The sequence below is a fragment of the Stegodyphus dumicola genome, chromosome 10 (genome assembly GCF_044657685.1).
Source record: "Stegodyphus dumicola isolate Sdum_Otavi_A_Nest chromosome 10, ASM4465768v1".
Classification (NCBI taxonomy): domain Eukaryota; kingdom Metazoa; phylum Arthropoda; class Arachnida; order Araneae; family Eresidae; genus Stegodyphus; species Stegodyphus dumicola.
In genome coordinates, this window is record NC_140777.1 from 176,459,329 (window position 1) to 176,478,714 (window position 19,386).

Consider the following 19,386-nt stretch of genomic DNA (forward strand, 5'->3'; position numbering starts at 1 on the left):
ACTTAGTGCAGTGAAACTATACTTACAGCCGATCTTAAAATTTGGAGAGCAGCTGTACACTTAGTGCAGTGAAACTATACTTACAGCCCATCTTAAAATTTGGAGCGCAGCTGTACACTTAGTGCAGTGAAACTATACTTACAGCCCATCTTAAAATTTGGAGCGCAGCTGTACACTTAGTGCAGTGAAACTATACTTACAGCCCATCTTAAAATTTGGAGCGCAGCTGTACACTTAGTGCAGTGAAACTATACTTACAGCCCATCTTAAAATTTGGAGCGCAGCTGTACACTTAGTGCAGTGAAACTATACTTACAGCCCATCTTAAAATTTGGAGCGCAGCTGTACACTTAGTGCAGTGAAACTATACTTACAGCCCATCTTAAAATTTGGAGCGCAGCTGTACACTTAGTGCAGTGAAACTATACTTACAGCCCATCTTAAAATTTGGAGCGCAGCTGTACACTTAGTGCAGTGAAACTATACTTACAGCCCATCTTAAAATTTGGAGCGCAGCTGTACACTTAGTGCAGTGAAACTATACTTACAGCCCATCTTAAAATTTGGAGCGCAGCTGTACACTTAGTGCAGTGAAACTATACTTACAGCCCATCTTAAAATTTGGAGCGCAGCTGTACACTTAGTGCAGTGAAACTATACTTACAGCCCATCTTAAAATTTGGAGCGCAGCTGTACACTTAGTGCAGTGAAACTATACTTACAGCCCATCTTAAAATTTGGAGCGCAGCTGTACACTTAGTGCAGTGAAACTATACTTACAGCCCATCTTAAAATTTGGAGCGCAGCTGTACACTTAGTGCAGTGAAACTATACTTACAGCCCATCTTAAAATTTTGGTATCCCGCCACTTCTTCTTGTCTATCAAAAGTCTTCGAATAAAGCAAAATTTCTACGGAAAATACGAAAAGGAGATGATATTGCTTACGATAACAGCAGTGATAGCAGTTGATTTAACAATATTTAGAAGCTATTACTATTCATAACAATACGAAATTCATTTACATAAAATCTGGAATATATAAATACTGATAAATCTTGCTCCAAAATTAAATTGTTAAATCGTAAATATAAAGTAAACGTACAACTACTAATCTTCTGTTTTTCATTAATTCCCATCGAAATATATAAATGGAAATGCTCTTCATTTTGTTTGAAGTTTGTTGTTTTAAGTGGTGATTAAATTTATATAACCACCGAAACTATTTACCAAATTTAAATGCTTAAAAATGCAGGTAAATTACTCAGAATATTTTTCTGTTAATCACCATATGACTTTTACTTTCTTATATGAAGAAATAATAAGGTTGTGGTAATAATAAGGTGTTTTAATAAGGCTGTGGACAGTGCTTGCTGAATAAATAATCTTCTTTTTACTTTTTTTTCTTCCCCCTTTTTCCCCTGATATATATCAGGTAGTAGTAGTTTTCACCACAATGACTCTTCAAACATAATGATGAAAAACGCTACGGAAAGCATGAATGGGATTAGAAGTTCCAATTCCAGGTCTTGAGGGGTTGCGAGCATCACGATATGACGAGAGGTCATGCTGTCTCTAGTCATATCGTATTATGAGAGAATAATACTGATTTACATGCTGTGATTACTTGATATGAAGAGCTTGCTTAACTTTATCGTGCTATAAAAGTGCATGTTATTGTATGTTATTCTCTGAGAACAGCATGATTTAATACTAAAGACTGCTCTTAAGGTGACGATTTAATGCACATTGATCACACCTCGTAAACTTTATGATGAATCCGGAACAGGTTAAGATTCTATTCTGCACTTTGCCAGCTCAACTCCTACAAGAAATGCGGAGCAACGACTTTGCATTCTGTTTCTGAGACTGCGTGGCTTAAAATATTTATAAGCTTTTGTTAGTTATTGTATTAAAGTGTATAATATCCACTAGTCCAGAATTTTCTAAGCGGTTATATAATAATATATATATGTGTGTGTGTGTGTGTGTGTAAGATATAACAAAATACGATGGGTGCTTTAAGAAACGATTGGCGACCTCAAAATTAACTATTCTAGATTTCATGTTCTCCCCCCTAAATTTATCTGTTCTCCCAAATTCGACATCTTTCCGTGTTACATAACAACCTAAAATTAACCAATAGCAGCTTAGATATACTTATGCATTTACTCGGCATAAATACTGCTTTGCAAAACAACTACGTCATTCCTTTTCCTAGCTTCCGCCATGCTGACATCCACGCTGCTTTGCTTCTCAGTCTAAGATGCCTACGTCTTGCTTTTAAAACCAGTGTAAATAAAAAGTATCGTATTTAGCTATGATTGAATAAATGTCTAAGAAGATTATTTCGTAAAACATTTTTACTTTTCGTTATTCAACATATTAGAATTATTTTTAAATAAACATCAGTCTGAAAATTTAACATTTAGCTGTCAATAAATTTGAACAGTGAAGTGTAACCAGGAGAAATTTCTCGCAGGTTCCAAAATTTAGATTTCAGATAGAAAACAAATATAAATTTGAATTTTTTTTCCTTTTCGTTATTATTATTACTATTGTTTATTATGCTTTGATAAATAACTATAAGGGATTAGACATTTAACAAAAACAGAAAACATAATTTAACCGAATGAAAGTATCTTATAATTTTAGCCAGGAAGAGAAGAAATAAAATTACAAGTTTGAGAAATAAAAAGCAAGTATTGGAAAAAAAAACATTGCAGGAAATACAACTGAATATTATTTAAGTAATTAATTCAATTAAACCATGATTGAAGAAAATTCAATTTTAGAAATATAACTTCTAAACATTATAATTTTTAACATATTATAAACTTACTTACAACACACCACATACACGTTTACATCAGGTTATAAAGGAGTGATTATCAATACATTAGGGGTATATAAGGCGCAATATAAATTTAAATTTAAGTTTTAACAAACACGTATAAAAGTAAAAAAGCAAATTAAAAGGAAAAAAAAAAAAAAAAAAGCAAATTAAAAACCAAAATTAAGAAAAAAAAAAAGAAGAAAAAAAAAGGCGCAATATATATAATATAGGCGCAAAATATATATATATATAATATAGGCGCAACATATATATATGTAATCAGTTTTTATGCGTAGTCGTGATGGCAGAGTGACAAGACGAGACGAAGATGAAGAAACTGGATTCCGACAAATCACCAATCTTTATTTTTGCACATATCCAATTAATTTGGCAGACACGTATTCAAGCATAATTAAATACGATACATTTTTATGTACATTGGTTTTTTAGAAGAAATGTCGTAGGCATTTAAGAAGCGAAGCAGTGCGAAAATGTTAGCAAGGTAGAAGCTAGCAAAAGAATGACGTAATTTGTTCCATGTTCCACTTTATGCCGCGATTAGCACGTAGAATTACGTGCTGTGTTCCGGCAGTCATAATGTAGTTGCTACGAGGAGCGCTGAAAGTAAAGAAATGCATGAGCTGGGCGATGCAGAATAGCTAAAGTGTAGAAGGGGGGGGGAGACCGACGTCACGTGAGCAAGAGATAACGTCTGAATGGTGCAGTTCATTATGTTGGAAATACGATAAAATACAAAATACAAGAGAGAATATAAGATTATATGCAAAATAATAAAACATAAAGTTCTTGATTAGATATTCACTATTTACATATGTACAAAGTCTCAGAAAAGCATTAAAAGCTGGAGAAATTAGTAGTAAGTCATAAGGCACAGGTCACGGAATGACGTAATTAATTCACCAGCGGTATTTATACTAGGTTTGATGTATAAGTATAGCTAATCTGTGATCGGTTAATTTTAGTTTTAGTTGCCTTTTTAAGTAGAGTTATATAACATGGAAAGATCTCGAATTTGGGAGAACAGATGAATTTAGGATGAGAGCACCAAATCTAGAATGTTAATTTTGAGGTCGCCAGTTGTTTATGAAGAAAGGATGCACATAAAGTTTGTGGGCTTACTTTCATCTTTTTCAGTTTGGGTTTGTTTTATTTAACTATGGCAAAGCGCTCGAATTAAAAACCTACTAAGGGAAACCACGAAAATGCCCATGCAGCCAGCCCATTCGAAAATCGGATCGAACTACGAATGTTTAGCGACTTCGCCACTTGGGGCCACTGGTGGACCCTCTAATCTTTTTCGATTATTTCAGATAATCAGAGAAATTCTAAATATGGCTATTCAACCACATGCAAAGTCGGCACGGAGGTAATTTTTTAATAAACCATTGAAAACTTTATTAAGAATAGTGTGTTATAATCCGTGAAATTAGGGGAAAATTTTATTTATATCTACAAATGGAATACATATTTTAATTTTAGAGTTGTTATGGAATTTAAAATTAGGCAAAAAAGCAAACTTACTTTAAGTATGGATACTTATATAGATTTGGAGTAAATTCTATGAATTTTGAATTCCTTTTCCTTCAGAAGCAAAAAATATTTAAAAGCTTGCCCTTCCCCCCCCCCCTAATTTTAAGTTTTACACTGGGAGCTTGCCCTTTTTTTCCCCCCTAATTTTAAGTTTATTTTAAGTTTTACTTGTTTCTCTTCCATTTCTAGCCTTTATTGAATTTCTAGGAATCTTGTCAGAAAAAAAAAAAAAATCTATTTTTTATCACTTTTTTTCAAAATCTAGACTACTCTTCTCATTCACGATTTATTGAATCTTTTTATTAGATTTATTTCTGATAAACAGAATATTGGTACAGGAGTTACTCAATTTGGATTACAATTCGTATTTTACAAAAATATATTTTGGGGAGTTATAATATTGCCAAACTGCGATTTCTACATATTTTCTGAGAAACAATAATTTTATGAATGTTTCTGATTTCATATTAGGAACCCATCAATACTTCATAAATTGTAGGAGTTTATCACTATTGACTATTTGATGCATCAATACTGCTATTATTAGAGTTATTTTCATTCATATGTTGCCATATATTAAGAAGAAATTTTGTTTAAATATGTATGCAAAAACCAGATAACAATTTCTTCAAGGAATTTATATTCCTATGTAAATAAGTAACCGTGTAAGCAAGGAAGTTTATTTTTCGATTGCATTGTACGTGTTAAATATGAAAGTACTTGCAGAGCTTAAATTATGTTTAACTGAAACTTACGTTAGATCTCATTTCTTGCAGCCGAACTGAGATCATCCCGAACGACTCTGATCCTGAGCGTCGTGTTTGTGGGCATTTACATCTGCAGTTGGTGGTGGATGGCTTTTGCGATCAACCAGGTTAGCAGAGGGGTAAGTGGTTTAATATTTTGTGATTTCATTACACAACAAAGTCCTGTTCAAGGCTTTCTAGAAGAACAATGAGTGAAAAAGATTAAATATATCCAAAATGTCCTAAAAGGCGGAAGTCATCCAAGAGAAGATTACAGAGAGTTATTACGACTCTCACTCCTGTACCTAGGAGGTTGGTCTCAAAATGTCTTCAAATGTCAGGAACCCAGAAGCTCTGCATCAAGCAAACTGCATGGCAAAGACAATAGATGCACTTAAATTGGCCTCTTCACTAAATAACTGAACATTCCTCAACGAGAATTGAAAGGAATAAAATAGGTTGCATATTTTGTCAGCCTCATAATATGCTCGCTTTTGGCACAAAGCAGTTTTAAGACGATGGGCTCCAAAGAATGCTTTGGATATGCTACAGCTTCTGAGCACTTACCCAGATGTGGACGTTAAAAATGTGCTTTCACAGTTGTTAAGAGATAGCTTTGGTAGCTGTCAGAATCAAATTTAGGAATTTTTTTTTCTCTTTTTTTTTTTTTTTTTTTTTTTTTTTTTTTTTTTTTTTTTTTTTTAATAACACTGATGAGGAAAATATGACTAAAAATTTAGAAACCAAACTTGCAAAGAAAAGGGAAATGAGACCATTAGAGGATAAAAACCTAGTTTTTGAAGCAAAAGACCTGAATCGTTTCGTTACTAATATAACAAAGACGTTGAATTCTTTGAGATTTACGACGTGACAGAATACTCTAGTGATTCTCTAAGAAGCCATGTGAACGCTCTTAAGGTGGTCAGTGATACCGCAGAAAAAGGAACTACTTTTATAAAAAAAAAGTTTAAATAAGCGGTCAGAGACGAACAACAAAAACAATGCTTGTTGAGGGTAGTCGAGAATCACAGAAAAGTTTTCACGAAGAAAACAAAAGGAGGGATTGCAAAATTGATTAATTTAAAATTGATTTAATTGAACACATATTTTGCCTTTCACACTACTTATTAATCTTAGTTTCTAGTTTTAATATTATTTTAGGGTACTGATTTCTAATTTTCCTAATAAAAGTAATTAACATCGGAAAATCGTAATTTTTGCATACTTTTATAAAACTGATCAAAGTGTGCAAATTCTAAGTATTATCCAATCTTAAAATTTCGCATATATATATCTTTTACATCCGTGAGACTTGGGGAGTAAGCAGTCTTCAAAAATTTTACTTTATTTTTTTGCCTTACAAAATGAAACACCCTAATTAATATATATATATATGTATATATAAACTCTGTAATTATTCTTATAATTATTGCAAATGATGTAATACACTAGTTTCTATTATGGCTTCTTTGCTTTTATTAACTGAATGGAAGTGAAGATTTTCCACTTTTCCATGACCCTTTTTTTACATTTAGAATAATACAGTTTTAGTTCGTTTTTATTCTAATGGCTTAATTTTCAAAATGCTAATTCTAATATTATTGGTTGAAACATTATGTAAGTACCTGCGACATCAGCGTTATGTAAGAATAATGTGAGAATGATTAATTTTGAAATGATGCAGTTTAGAGAGATTTGTTATAATCATGTTACTCTTTTTATTATAGAAAGAGGAAATAATCAATCTAAAATGGAGACTTAAGGGACTATAGTAAATTAAAGTTCGAATTATGTTTACATAGTCTTATCTTACATATACGTTGATATTCTGACTCGAATGCTGAACGTCACACAATATTCACACATTTATTTGTGTGACGACCTTGCATTGCTGATGATACTAAATTATTTGACGGCCAGCAGTGTATTTTTATTTTCAGCGCACCATTCAGCAAAGCGTATGTTATTTTTCTTTCAAATTTAATCTGCCTGTTATCTTCTTTATATATATAAGCGACTTAAATGTGTGTCGCCGATAGTTTATTGTTGCCACTCGGAAATTAACATTTCCGAAATTTTTAATTAATATATCGGCCGATTAAAATCGTACGAAGATAAGAACGGTATCGATGGATTCGGAGAATTTTTTGGAATCCGAGGATACGCGTCTTGAATTTCAACTCGGCGCCGTTCCGTAGATATTCGAGAAAAAGAATTTGACACGGAGCCAAATCCCTCTAATAGGGAAAACCCAAGGAAAAAATTGGAAAATGTAGGGAAAACGTAGGGAAAAATTAGTTTTTATTTAATATCTCGGCTAATTAAAGTCCCAACAAAACGCGAATGGTCAAAATGGCGTGCCACAGACCTGCGCAATCCAACGGTGTGCTTCGCTAGGCCCGGAAGATAGCCGTTTCGGAGGAGATGATGTTACTTCACCTCATATATACATGCGGCTTAAGTGTCTGTTTTTCGCCGATAGTTTATTGCTTGCTTGCGTAACTGTACTAGCCAATGGGGTTAAGTTGTCACGGCACAGGTTTGCCGTTTCAATTGAGACGTAGACAATTTCCCGTAAAACTTGCCTTTGCTATGACCATCAATAAGTCTCAGGGCCAAACGCTTAAGCGTGTTGCATTTTTTTTTTTTTTTTTTTTTTTTTTTTATCTGAGCCTGCATTTGCACACGGAAAACTTTATGTTGCCTGTTCAAGAGTTCGTGAAAGAACGGATGTAAAATTAAAAATAATGGATGGTCCTCTGCAAGGCGAGCTTAAAAATGATGGAAAGATCTACACAAGAAATGTTGTGTTTGTAACGAAACGATTCAGGTCTTTTGCTTCAAAAACTAGGTTTTTATCCTCTAATGGTCTCATTTCCCTTTTCTTTGCAAGTTTGGTTTCTAAATTTTTAGTCATATTTTCCTCATCAGTGTTATTAAAACAAACAAACAAAAAAAAAAAAAAAAAAAAAAAATTCCTAAATTTGATTCTGACAGCTACCAAAGCTATCTCTTAACAACTGTGAAAGCACAAAGAGATCTTTGACATGTGAAGTAACATTTTATTATTTAAATCGTCTTTATTGATTGAGCTAGCGGTGGCTCTTAAGAAATGCACCAGCAGTGGTTTCCTTTATTGCACTCTAATCAATTAAGCAAGTAGAAAGGGGAAACCCCGTGGGACAGTAAGCAAAGGGGCGTCCTTGCCGCCTGCCTTGGGTAATTCAATTTAATTTAGCAGACACCTTTGCACAAATCCTTTTAATTACAATTTATAATATCTAAAACAGCGGTCATTTCGTATGACCGCCAGGCTTTCTAGTTGATTAATAAATCAAGCGATTTAAAAGCAATAAACGCAGTTCTTCATCTCTATTATTATTATTATTATTATTAGCAATTGAAACCGTGAAATTACGCTAGCTAAAATTATTACATACTTTTTTTCTTTTTCATGCTAACTGTTTTAGGCGGCTGGCCGTTAACACGTGCTAATATTTTTAATTTATAACGAAGTTTATAGAAATAGTTTTTGAGGTGGAAGCAGAATACGGTTAACAACAAAAGAAGTTTTATTTCCATCTTTGATATTAATAATTTTTAATGTCTTTCTTCTAATGCTTCTACATTTCCAAGCTGGTATACTAAACGCTTCTTCTTTTGAACCTACGTGCCTCCCAACATCTACGAAATTGTGTAAACAGGTTGATTCTTATTTAGTTTACATCGAGGCAGCATGTTGTTTATTAAAGGCATGACCAGTTTCAGAATTTTGAGAAAAGCAATCACGAAGATTCGAAACTTCTTTGGACTTTCTTTTATTCGTAAACAAATTACTACAATTCCACCCCCAAAAACAGAATAATACTGCTACTGCTCACATGAAACGCCGGCATTCTTTTACAGAATACCTAGGCATTTTAGAGAAAGCCTGCCATTTTTAGGCTAAGAATGAAATATGAGAATTATTAAATGCATTACCTAGGCATTCTATATAATACTTAGGCATTCTATAGAACGACAAATACTCTTTAGGCAAAGTATTAAAAAAGTTCACTATAAGGCTATTATTTAAAAGACGTTTATTCTCAAAAACACAACTGTTATTTTCAACTGTTATTATTATGGAATACTGCCATTAAAAAACTTTTATTCAAAATATGAAAAAAAAAATTAAATAAGATGATTTTGGTACACCGTATTAAATGTGTATTTTCTATCAGGCTGAGAATGGAAACCAGTTAGATCTACCTGACAACGGGAATTAAATTCGGAAAATATCATATGTTTCAAAATAATGCCCTTTTAAATACTTTTTTTTATTTGGCATAGCTCACAAAGTTGGATGTACAGTTCAATATCATTCCATGTAACGTTTTTGTATTCGACTGAAAGTTCTTTCAACATTCTGTCACATCCTCCGTATCGAATAGCCAAATGAGTTTCATGATGTAGTATGTGAAATAAATCAGTGTCCGGGACGTTATACTCGTTATACTGTATACTACTACACTAGCAGTGTAATTTACTTTCGTTTTTCACAAACATCACATCACATCACAGTGATTCCAGCAACCAGTAGTCTCGTGGTTTCTTCTAAGTAGTCATTTTGGCCTTTTTTACATCATTTATTAAATTATTGTAAATAGTTTCGATTATTCGACACGAATCGGAGATTTATTTCACACTTTGCCAGTTTGTGAATCGTTTCAATACATTGCTGGCCAGTTTTCAGTATTCTATAAAATGCCTGAGTATTCTACAGAATGTCGGATTTCATACATTGCCGGTAACATTTTTAAATTACTGAGTATATTAAAGTCCGTTATCAGTGGGATTAATTACTAGTTTTCAGGACAATGGCAGGTCGCTGAAGAGATACTGAGCGATTTTCTCGAATCTTAGAAATAAGGCAAATTGGCTTTTAACTATGAAGTATATGAAAGATTACATTTATTTAAGAATTTATTCGTCCTCTTAAGAATTTTTAAATTCGTCCTTTTAAGATTTAAGAATTAATTTGTTATTTGGAAGAAAGGTCTCATCTTATTTGTCGTCATAGTCATCCCATCGTACGTTTCGGAGTATCCGTGTTATATAAATAAATGAAGTTATTTTAAAAAGAACCTTTGAATCCTGCATTACATGCTATGTTCGAAAAAGGCGAGTTCTCGCGTAACGTAATCTCTTCATGTGTCCATAAGTTGCAAAGAGATTAATCTCGAGACGTTCTACGTGATCCAGGTCAGTGTATACAATGAGGACTGTAATAAAAGAGTAAATGAGGTAGTTCAAATCAGTGACAAATTATACCAGCAATCAGCCAAATAATGAATCTACTGTATTTGAAAAATCACCGGACCTTTTTGCTCATAACATAAATCAACATTGCTTTTGGAGTAAAAAATACATTACAAAACATTTAAACAATAACCATATAATATGGAAACCATATAATATGGAATTAATCATATTAACCATATAATATGGAAACATAATTACTAACAAACTTAAAATAAGTTATTTTTAATATGGTTTGCAAATGGAAGATATAAAAGGCACATACGTCTCTTGGATTGACAGAGATAACAAATAACAGTAATGATAATATTTATTTATTATTTTTTTTATAGGGAAGTGTTTCACTCAGAACGGTATTGTTGCTGGCAGTATTTGCAGCAGTGGATATAGCAGCTAGCACAGGATTTGTCCTTCTTAGACTTATTATGGTAAGTATTATTGTAATAAAGATTATTTTAATTGCATTTAAGGTTTACTTATTACTGGTTATTACCAATTTTATAAACAATTAATTCCAATTATAATTATAAACCAATAATAAATTTGACAAAAGAACAAATATCTTTTTAATAAGACAAGAGAAAAATCTAAGGAGTGTAATTAGGTAATTTTTAACATTTTATGAAAGAATTAAATATAAATTAATTCAGCAGATTAATTTCTGACACATGCATTTGTCAGAAATTTTACTAACGAAGAAAAAATTGGTATGTCTGCAAAATGTTTCGATTCAGCCAAGTTACTAAAATTAAGGGTATGAGAACAGAAGACAAAATACAGGACAGAATGAGAAAATGTAAATGCAGACAACCTAAGAATAGAAATACATGTCATTAATGGAAAGTCTACAGTCTTTGAAACATTATATAGTATTATCACCAGATGGCATATAATTATAATTAAAAAAAAAAAAAAAAACTATCCTTCTCTGGCAAAGCTGCATAATCTTTTCATGACATTCGAAATTTACACTTTACAATTAGAACAATTAAGTTTGCCAATTTTAGTACAGCCACTTTAACAAGGAAGTACTAAAAATATTTCTTAATAAAGTTTGACACAAAAAGGAAACTGTTTTACTGAATATTTCTTGAGAGGAAGAATTAATTTATGACAGCATTTATTTAGTTAGTTTAAATTACTTTTAACATAAAAATTGGCTTTTTTTTTTTTTTTTTTTTTTTTTTTTTTTTTTTTGTGATTAGCTGAATATATATAAGTATTATTTTATTGATATTTAAATGTTTAGCTTAACATTTTAAGTGGCTGACAATACATTTATGATAAATATTATTTGATTAAGATCTGTGTAGAGCAGAGAGAGAGTGAATCATAATTAAAATTAATCACTTCATATCCAAAACTTATTAAACAGCAATATTTTAAAGAATCTATTTTCTTTTGAGTCATTTTTATGAATTAACCTAAAGTGGAAATCAGTAATACATAAAATAGGGAATCAGTATCAGTAAATCCATATTTATTTTAAAATATTCTGATAATTAATTTGGCTTGTTTAATGCTAAATCAACAAAAGGGATTTATTTTCATAAATAATATTCAAATATTTAAAATTGTGCAACTAAGAAGGGAATGAAAGTAATTAAACAATAATTTTTAGTAGCTTAAACAACCACAGCTGCAGTTAAATATGAAAGAGTACTGCAAGATGAATTGATAATAATAATAATAAAAAAAAACAATAGTGTTTTGAAGTTATATAATTTGTAGGAATCAAAATTCCAAGGATTAACAAATATTCTATAGCGAAAAAAATACAATCTTTTATTTCTATTAAGCAAACTATTTTCTCCGCATGTTTAAAATTCAATGTGAGATTAAATAGTTGGTCATAAGATGTCAAGTGAAACTGAGATTAGATTCATTAGAGTTATATTTTTAATTTTCTAAGCAGCATAATATTTTACACCCATTCACAAAATTTCTTTCCGTTAATTTTCTTTTCCAATAAAATATTTTGTATGTTTTTTACAGTAAATAAAAACAGCACTCACAATAAATTTTCAAATAGTGTTGAAGTTCAATTAGGAAAATAAAATAAAGACTGATATTCAGGAATCGGTCTATGAAGTTAAAAAAGGATTATAGTGAAAAATATTATACATATAATTATTACATGGAAAACTTGGTTTATGAAACCAAAGTCTTATCTGAAAACAGTCCTTAAGATTTATACTCTCGTCTGCTTATATCGAAAAGTGAGAGTTAAGTGGTGAGATTTGTAAGATGAAATGTAATACAGTCAAAAGTCGTTAATCCGGACTCGTCGGTACTTCGGCGATTCCGGATTATCGATTTTTCCGGATTATAGATCATCAGTTTATATCTGGTAAGATTGCATGCAGAAATTATAAAATTAAAAATATGAAACCGTAATTTATGAAATAAATAACAATTATGATCTAAAGGGTATCAAAATTCACACAACAAAACTTAATATTTGTTTACTTTATTAAACATTTCTTTAATAATTTATTTGTTTACTTTATTAAACATTTCTTAAGTTGCTTCGTTTTTTATCTGATAATACATTCTCTTTAATTCTATAAGCAGACATAATTTCTTGTTCAGTTACAAAGTTCCGCTGTTCAAATCCTATAATTGCCGTGTCGAGAATACCGACTAGTTTGTCAATCGAAATTTTTTCGTTTCCAATAACCTCTGTCACTTTCTTCGCTATCGGAAGCGAATTATAATGACGAGGAATTTGATTTAAATCATATCAAAGACGGAGTACATCGAGATGAAATACTACATTTAGTAAGAAATTATAAGCCAAATAAAATAAAAACATCTGCCCTGAAGATAAGGATAGTGCTGACAGATCAACTTCCAATTCATTGCGCGCCGCGGCGTTAAAGATAAACAAACGTTAAAGTTTAGATAAACAAAGGATATGCCTTTATTCATTTTTTGCAGCTATTCCACTTTTTGTTTAATGGACTACAAAACATACTTTCGCTTTGTAGATCCTTTACATATTAGTAAGTATATATCAGAAATTCTATTTGACATAATCGAAAGTTCAAGCTTACTTTTATAAAATTGCTCTAACAGTCTGCAAAAAATAATAAGCCAATTCGAAGATTAAGGAACAATGCAATCTGGAACATTAACTGAATTAGATAATTTTAGCTTAGCTTATACCTTCCGTTATACATTAAACGCGCATTCGTAAACGTATTTTGCGCATGCGCACACGCATATTCTCAGCCGTAAAGGTCTTACGCGCATGCGTCAATGCGACGCATGCGCAGAAAGTTTGTAGCTTTGAGGTCCGGATTATAGATCATTCCGGATTATGGGTGTCCGAATTAACGGCTTTTGACTGTACTTTTAAGCAGCACTTGTTTGAATCAGATGATGACACAACATATATATTGCTGATTTCTCAGAAAATTTCCTGATGAAAAGTACCAACGATACATCATACGTGTCATAATAAAAGCTTTTCAGTATTTAAATTAATAAAAAAATTCAAATTAATCTTGACATTTCAATAATTAAAAATCACATTCTCAATCAAAAACATGCTTATTTATTATCATCCTTATTTCATTAACAAAATTGCTTTAATTTTGGTACAAAACTGTTAATTGAAATAAAATATTCAAATAAATATATTACCTATTTTTATGCCAATTGTAAACCCCCCCCCCCAATTTCTTTACGATGTTAATTTCCCATTAACATTTTTAGGATTCACAGATTATACAAAGTTCTTTTTGAAACATAACTGTAGTTCTGAAAATAATTTATATAATCAAGCCTTCTTTGAATGAACTAAAACCTCCTTTAAAAATATGATTTTCATTTATAATCAGAAACAATGTTTAGTTTGGCAAGAAAGATGAACTGGAAGCAAACTGGTTTTCGTATAGTGTTAAATCAATAATTTTAAAACAAAAAGGAGGAAGGGGAGAAAGGTAAACTGCTTACTTCATTCACAAATCATGCATTACACAGTTACACTCCAAAATATTTCTTATGTATACAGTAATTTTATTGCTTTAATTGGTACAATTATTGTTGTTTTCCATTTACTATAATATTCCTTCTCTAATTCAGTGGTTCCCAATATATGCTCTGCAGAACCCATACGGCTCTGCATGCACTTTTCAGGTGCTCCACAGTAACACCAAGAAAATAAAATTGATAACAAATTGATGAAATTAAGAAATAAAAACAAAATGTAGATAAAAGATGGAAAATTAGAAATAAAATTCTGAACGGGAATTTTTTTAGTTCAGTTTTGTTTAACATCTTTTCTAGCAGACGATGCACCCTCAGAGGAGAAGTGATGAATTTGCATTATTTCTAACAGGAAGTGATATTAAAATGAATGTTTTGTATACCATAGGACATTACCTCTTCTCGTATCTGAAATAGTAGAAAAGGCTATTCATGTGACTGTTGCTTTTTGTAGGAGAACTCCTAGTAGAAGCTTTTGTAGGATGACGTTTGACTTGATTTATAATGCCTTTATTTTTATTACTTTAGCTATCTTTTGTGGATAAGTCAAATAAAGGTGTATTTTTTAATAAATCAAGATTTTATGCACAGCAATAAGATGTTTGAATTATAGTGTTAAACATCAATCTTTTGTAATGCAAAAGGTTTGATTTATTAAACTTAGTAATAATTTTTTATGGCAGAAAATATTATGGGTACTGAATATTAGACAATATTATGGCAGATAAGAATAGACTGAGATATAAGGGTAAATTTTAAAAGCTTTTAAAATAATGGCATTGCAATTGTTTAGATATATCTTTATTTTACATTCTTTTACTATTTATTCTCTCTTCTTTCCCCTAACACTACTCCAAAACACTGTTAAATAATAAGAAGTACAATAGAGTTAAGGAACAGGAGATCCACCATAGAAATTTATTCTAAAAAGGACTGTGAGTCAAAAAAATTTGAAAACACTGCTCTAATTTTTAAAAATTAAAAAAAAAGGATGCAGTAATAAGTATTTGGAAACAGTTTTAAAAAATTTCATTATAATAAGTATAAATTTTATTTTAGCATACATTATTAAAATTTTTAATAAATATATATATATACAGTATAAAGTCCGTAATCCGGACTCGTCGGGACTTCGGCGATTCCGGATTAAGGGTTTTTCCGGGTTATAGATCATCAATTTAAATCTGGTAAGATGGCATGCAGAAATTATACAATTAAAAATATGAAACCGTAATTTATGAAATAAAGAGAAATTATGATCTAAAGGGTATCAAAATTTATAAAAAAAAATCTTAATATTTATTTTTTTTACTTTATTAAACATTTCTTTCAATGCAAGTTGTTTAAGTTGCATCGTTTTTTGTGCTAAACGCGCATGCGTAAACATTAAACGCGCATTGGTAAGCGTACAAAAAAAAAAGTTTGTGGCTTTGAGGTCCGGATTATAGATCATTCCGGATAATGGACGCCCGGATTACAGACTTTGTACTGTATATAAAACTCCTTTATAATTATTTGAATTTACTTAATTATTATTTAAAATAAAATTCCTATAAATTTGTTCTTTTCATTTTTTAGTATATAAGAAGGGACCGATTTTATCCAAGTGCTTTGAAACCTTTAAATCCCACCACAGAAGCAGATCAAATGGCAGCATATACAGCTCTTCGACTGATAACCATTAAAGTAAGTGTATATTAGAGCTTCTTTTCCAATACCATACATAAATATACTCATTTTTATTTAAAATGTGATACTTTTAAATTAAGCATGCAGATTAGAATATAAAATTTTAATTTAATTTCTTTGTAACCAGTCAAGCTGTGGCAATGCTGATATATTGGTTTCCGTAGTTGTTGGTTTCCTTACAGTTCTGAGGGTAAGTTTCTTTAAATGTCCAAAATTAAATTATTATCACACAACTGCAAACAACTTATTTACAAAACGTATGATCCAAATAAATGATTATTTTTTTCCACACAGATTTACAGCGTAGTCTGTGTTGCATCCTTTTACAAAAAAGCTAAAGATGGATCTAGAGATATATTTCAGAAAGGTGAGTTACGTGTTATATAAAATTTTCATTAAAAATTAAAAAACTGCATATCTTATAATCAAAATAATAATTTCAGATGTAACTGGTAGCTGTGATACATCAGAAAGAAATGAATCTATCAAAGATCTTGAAGATTATGCCCCCAAATCTCTCATAATAGATTAGTAAGTAGTTTGTACAGTACTTATTTTAATTGTTCATACATATTTAGCATACAGAAAAAAAGTTATTTTCTGATAGTATGTTAACAGCATTTCAATGCAATATTTTGAAGAAAACTCTATTTAATTTACAAAAGAATTTTTAACTGTATAAAGAGTATGCAATATATTGCATCAAAACAATCTTTTGTTCTTATTTTTAGTCTTCATGATATTATTATTATTTATATGCAACAATTTAACATAAAATTTTAAAAGTACTAATTTATAATAAAGAATTAACCATTTTTGACAATTTTTCTTTAATTGCACAATAAACTGATATTACATCCTCTGTCATATATGTCAAGTTTTTGTTTTGTTTAATTTTGAAATAAGCTTCAAGATACTAACATTTATTAATGGTATAAGATAATCTAACAGTATAATTTGATTATCTCTTTTTCTTCTTTTTATTACTACCACTGTTGTTATTATTAAAGGCCGAAAGATACTGGAAAGAGAAAAAGGAATTCCTTTAAAAATGAATACATTACTTTAAATTCTGGAGAAGTTTAGAATTATAGGTTAAAATACTGGATCAAGAAACTGCAAACTGTAATTTTTCCTAATGATGCTGTTTTACAATTTTTGCTACAATACAGTGAACACAGATCTACAGCGTACATTAGATATTTTAAACGTGAAAATTAGATATTTTAAATGCACCGCAATATTCATTATGTCCAAAGAATTTTATGTACCTACAGGATTAATTTAAAAGCTAAATATTATCGTAATATAAAATACTTAATCACGTTAGAAAATAAACATAATTTATTACTAAATCTCTCTCTCTTTTTAAATACAAATGTGACAACTATTTCAGAATAAGTTTGAGTCTTAAATACATGACTTATTGTAGGATAATGAAAGTACTAAGATATATAAAAATAATTATGATAATTGAAGTCATGGTATACTTTTATTTTAATATTTATTTCTCAAAGGAAAATTTAACATAACAATACAGAGAAATTTTTTTTATATGTGTGATTTCAAAAAGTTTTTATTTTTTATTTATTTATGATTTTTTTAAGGAACAGCCTTTTATTTAATGGAAGTTATTTCGTTTTAACACTATTCAAATAGCACATTTTTAAACGTCTCCAATTTAATTAATTCATAGAAAATATTTCAGCTGAAGGAAAATTTGTCAGAATTTTATAATGAACATGCCATTTGTAATCAGGTTTTTTAAAATTGGTTTTGACTTTGGAAATGCACTGGTTACATATTTTGTTCACTTACAATTCAAAATAAAAAATATATACTAATGTGACTAAATAATAACACAACACACATTTTCTCCATTATATTCTTCAAAATCAACAAAAAATTCTTTTATTTTTTTAAATCCTATTTTGAACTGCTAGGTTTAACAGTATTTGGGAAAGCCAATTTAAATTAATGATGAATGGCAATTAATGAGTATTAGCAATTTAGTTAATATGAAGATATACTTATGGAAATCCCACACAAAACATACTTTGAAAAAATATGACAGTGTTGATTTACAAGGAATTTCTCTTGATGTTTTCTTCAATAACTAGCTTCTTATTTTGTGAAATGTTAGAAATGTATAAAAAATTCTGTTATTTTAACAGAACATAATTTAATAAACAAATGTTTAATTAAACTATATTATTACAAATAAATATTTCATTATAAATTTTGATAGAATTTACACAGGAAGAATATACTATTTGTATTAAATTTCCACATATGGAACGAACGTTTTACTTTTCATATGCATTGTTTTTTATATATGTTTCATTTTTTCAGGAACTTATCAACTGCATAAAAACAGAATTAGGTGTATACACACTGAGTATGTGTGCGTATATATATATATATGTTTGTAATGAAAGTTTCCCCTCAAAAAATTTTCTTAAATACAAAAGTTAGGGAAAAAAAAAGAACATGAAAGCAGTAGCTTTAGTGTGACTAGTAATCACCTGCCAAATGTATGATTTTCTGCCATTGTTTTGGTAGTTTTTCAAAGCCTTCGGCCCAGAAACTTGGTGGCTGCTAGTCCAAAAACAGATTAACTTCATTTTGGATGTCCTCTGTGGAATGGAAGAATAGTACTAGCAAGATGTAGCTGCAAGTGTGAAAAATGGTAGATGTCTGAAGGAGCGATGTCAGGACTATATGGCAAAAGATCCCATTCCAGTTCGTACAGAGTTCAGCCAGTGAATGTGGTCTTGTATTATCTTGAAACATTACCTCTTTGCGCCAGAACTCAGTTTGACATTTTTCCTTGATGGCAGCATCAACACGGACTAGTACCTTGCTGTCACTGGAGTAGCGAGCATAACTGCCCCCCCCCAGAAAAAAAAAACACAGCGATATGATGAAATCTTGTTTGGAGACCATTTGGCACCCCTCTGCGAGCGGTGCCTGGGGCATCATACACCCCCTCGCTACGCCATTGCTTGCTGCACACCTTACTGTCGAGGGTTTTACCTTTTCCAAGATACTCTTTATGGATAATACTACGGGAATCCCACCAGATGCAAAGCATGAGCTTTTTGTTAGTTTAGTTAGTCAAAGCTCACTGGGCACAGACTAACCCCCTTTTCGTCCTATGTTGTTGAAGAAAATCCTCTTTTCATCACAAGTGATGATCCAATCCAGAATTTTGACCTTGCATTGATGTTTGAGCAGACTAGTGCAGGCCCGAACACGTCTGTCCTTTCTGC

The 19,386-nt window shown here is 30.7% G+C and overlaps 1 protein-coding gene across 1 annotated transcript in view; it reads left to right on the plus strand.

Moving 5' to 3' along the window:
• Nucleotides 1-19,386, plus strand: part of LOC118195581 (uncharacterized) — a 95,370-nt gene that overhangs the window by 71,124 nt on the left and 4,860 nt on the right. The window contains exons 3-8 of the mRNA XM_085825915.1: nt 5,162-5,271; nt 10,765-10,860; nt 16,004-16,111; nt 16,242-16,304; nt 16,409-16,481; nt 16,558-16,645. Of these exons, the coding sequence (XP_085682041.1) occupies nt 5,162-5,271; nt 10,765-10,860; nt 16,004-16,111; nt 16,242-16,304; nt 16,409-16,481; nt 16,558-16,645 (538 nt within the window). The remainder of the gene's footprint in view (nt 1-5,161; nt 5,272-10,764; nt 10,861-16,003; nt 16,112-16,241; nt 16,305-16,408; nt 16,482-16,557; nt 16,646-19,386) is intronic.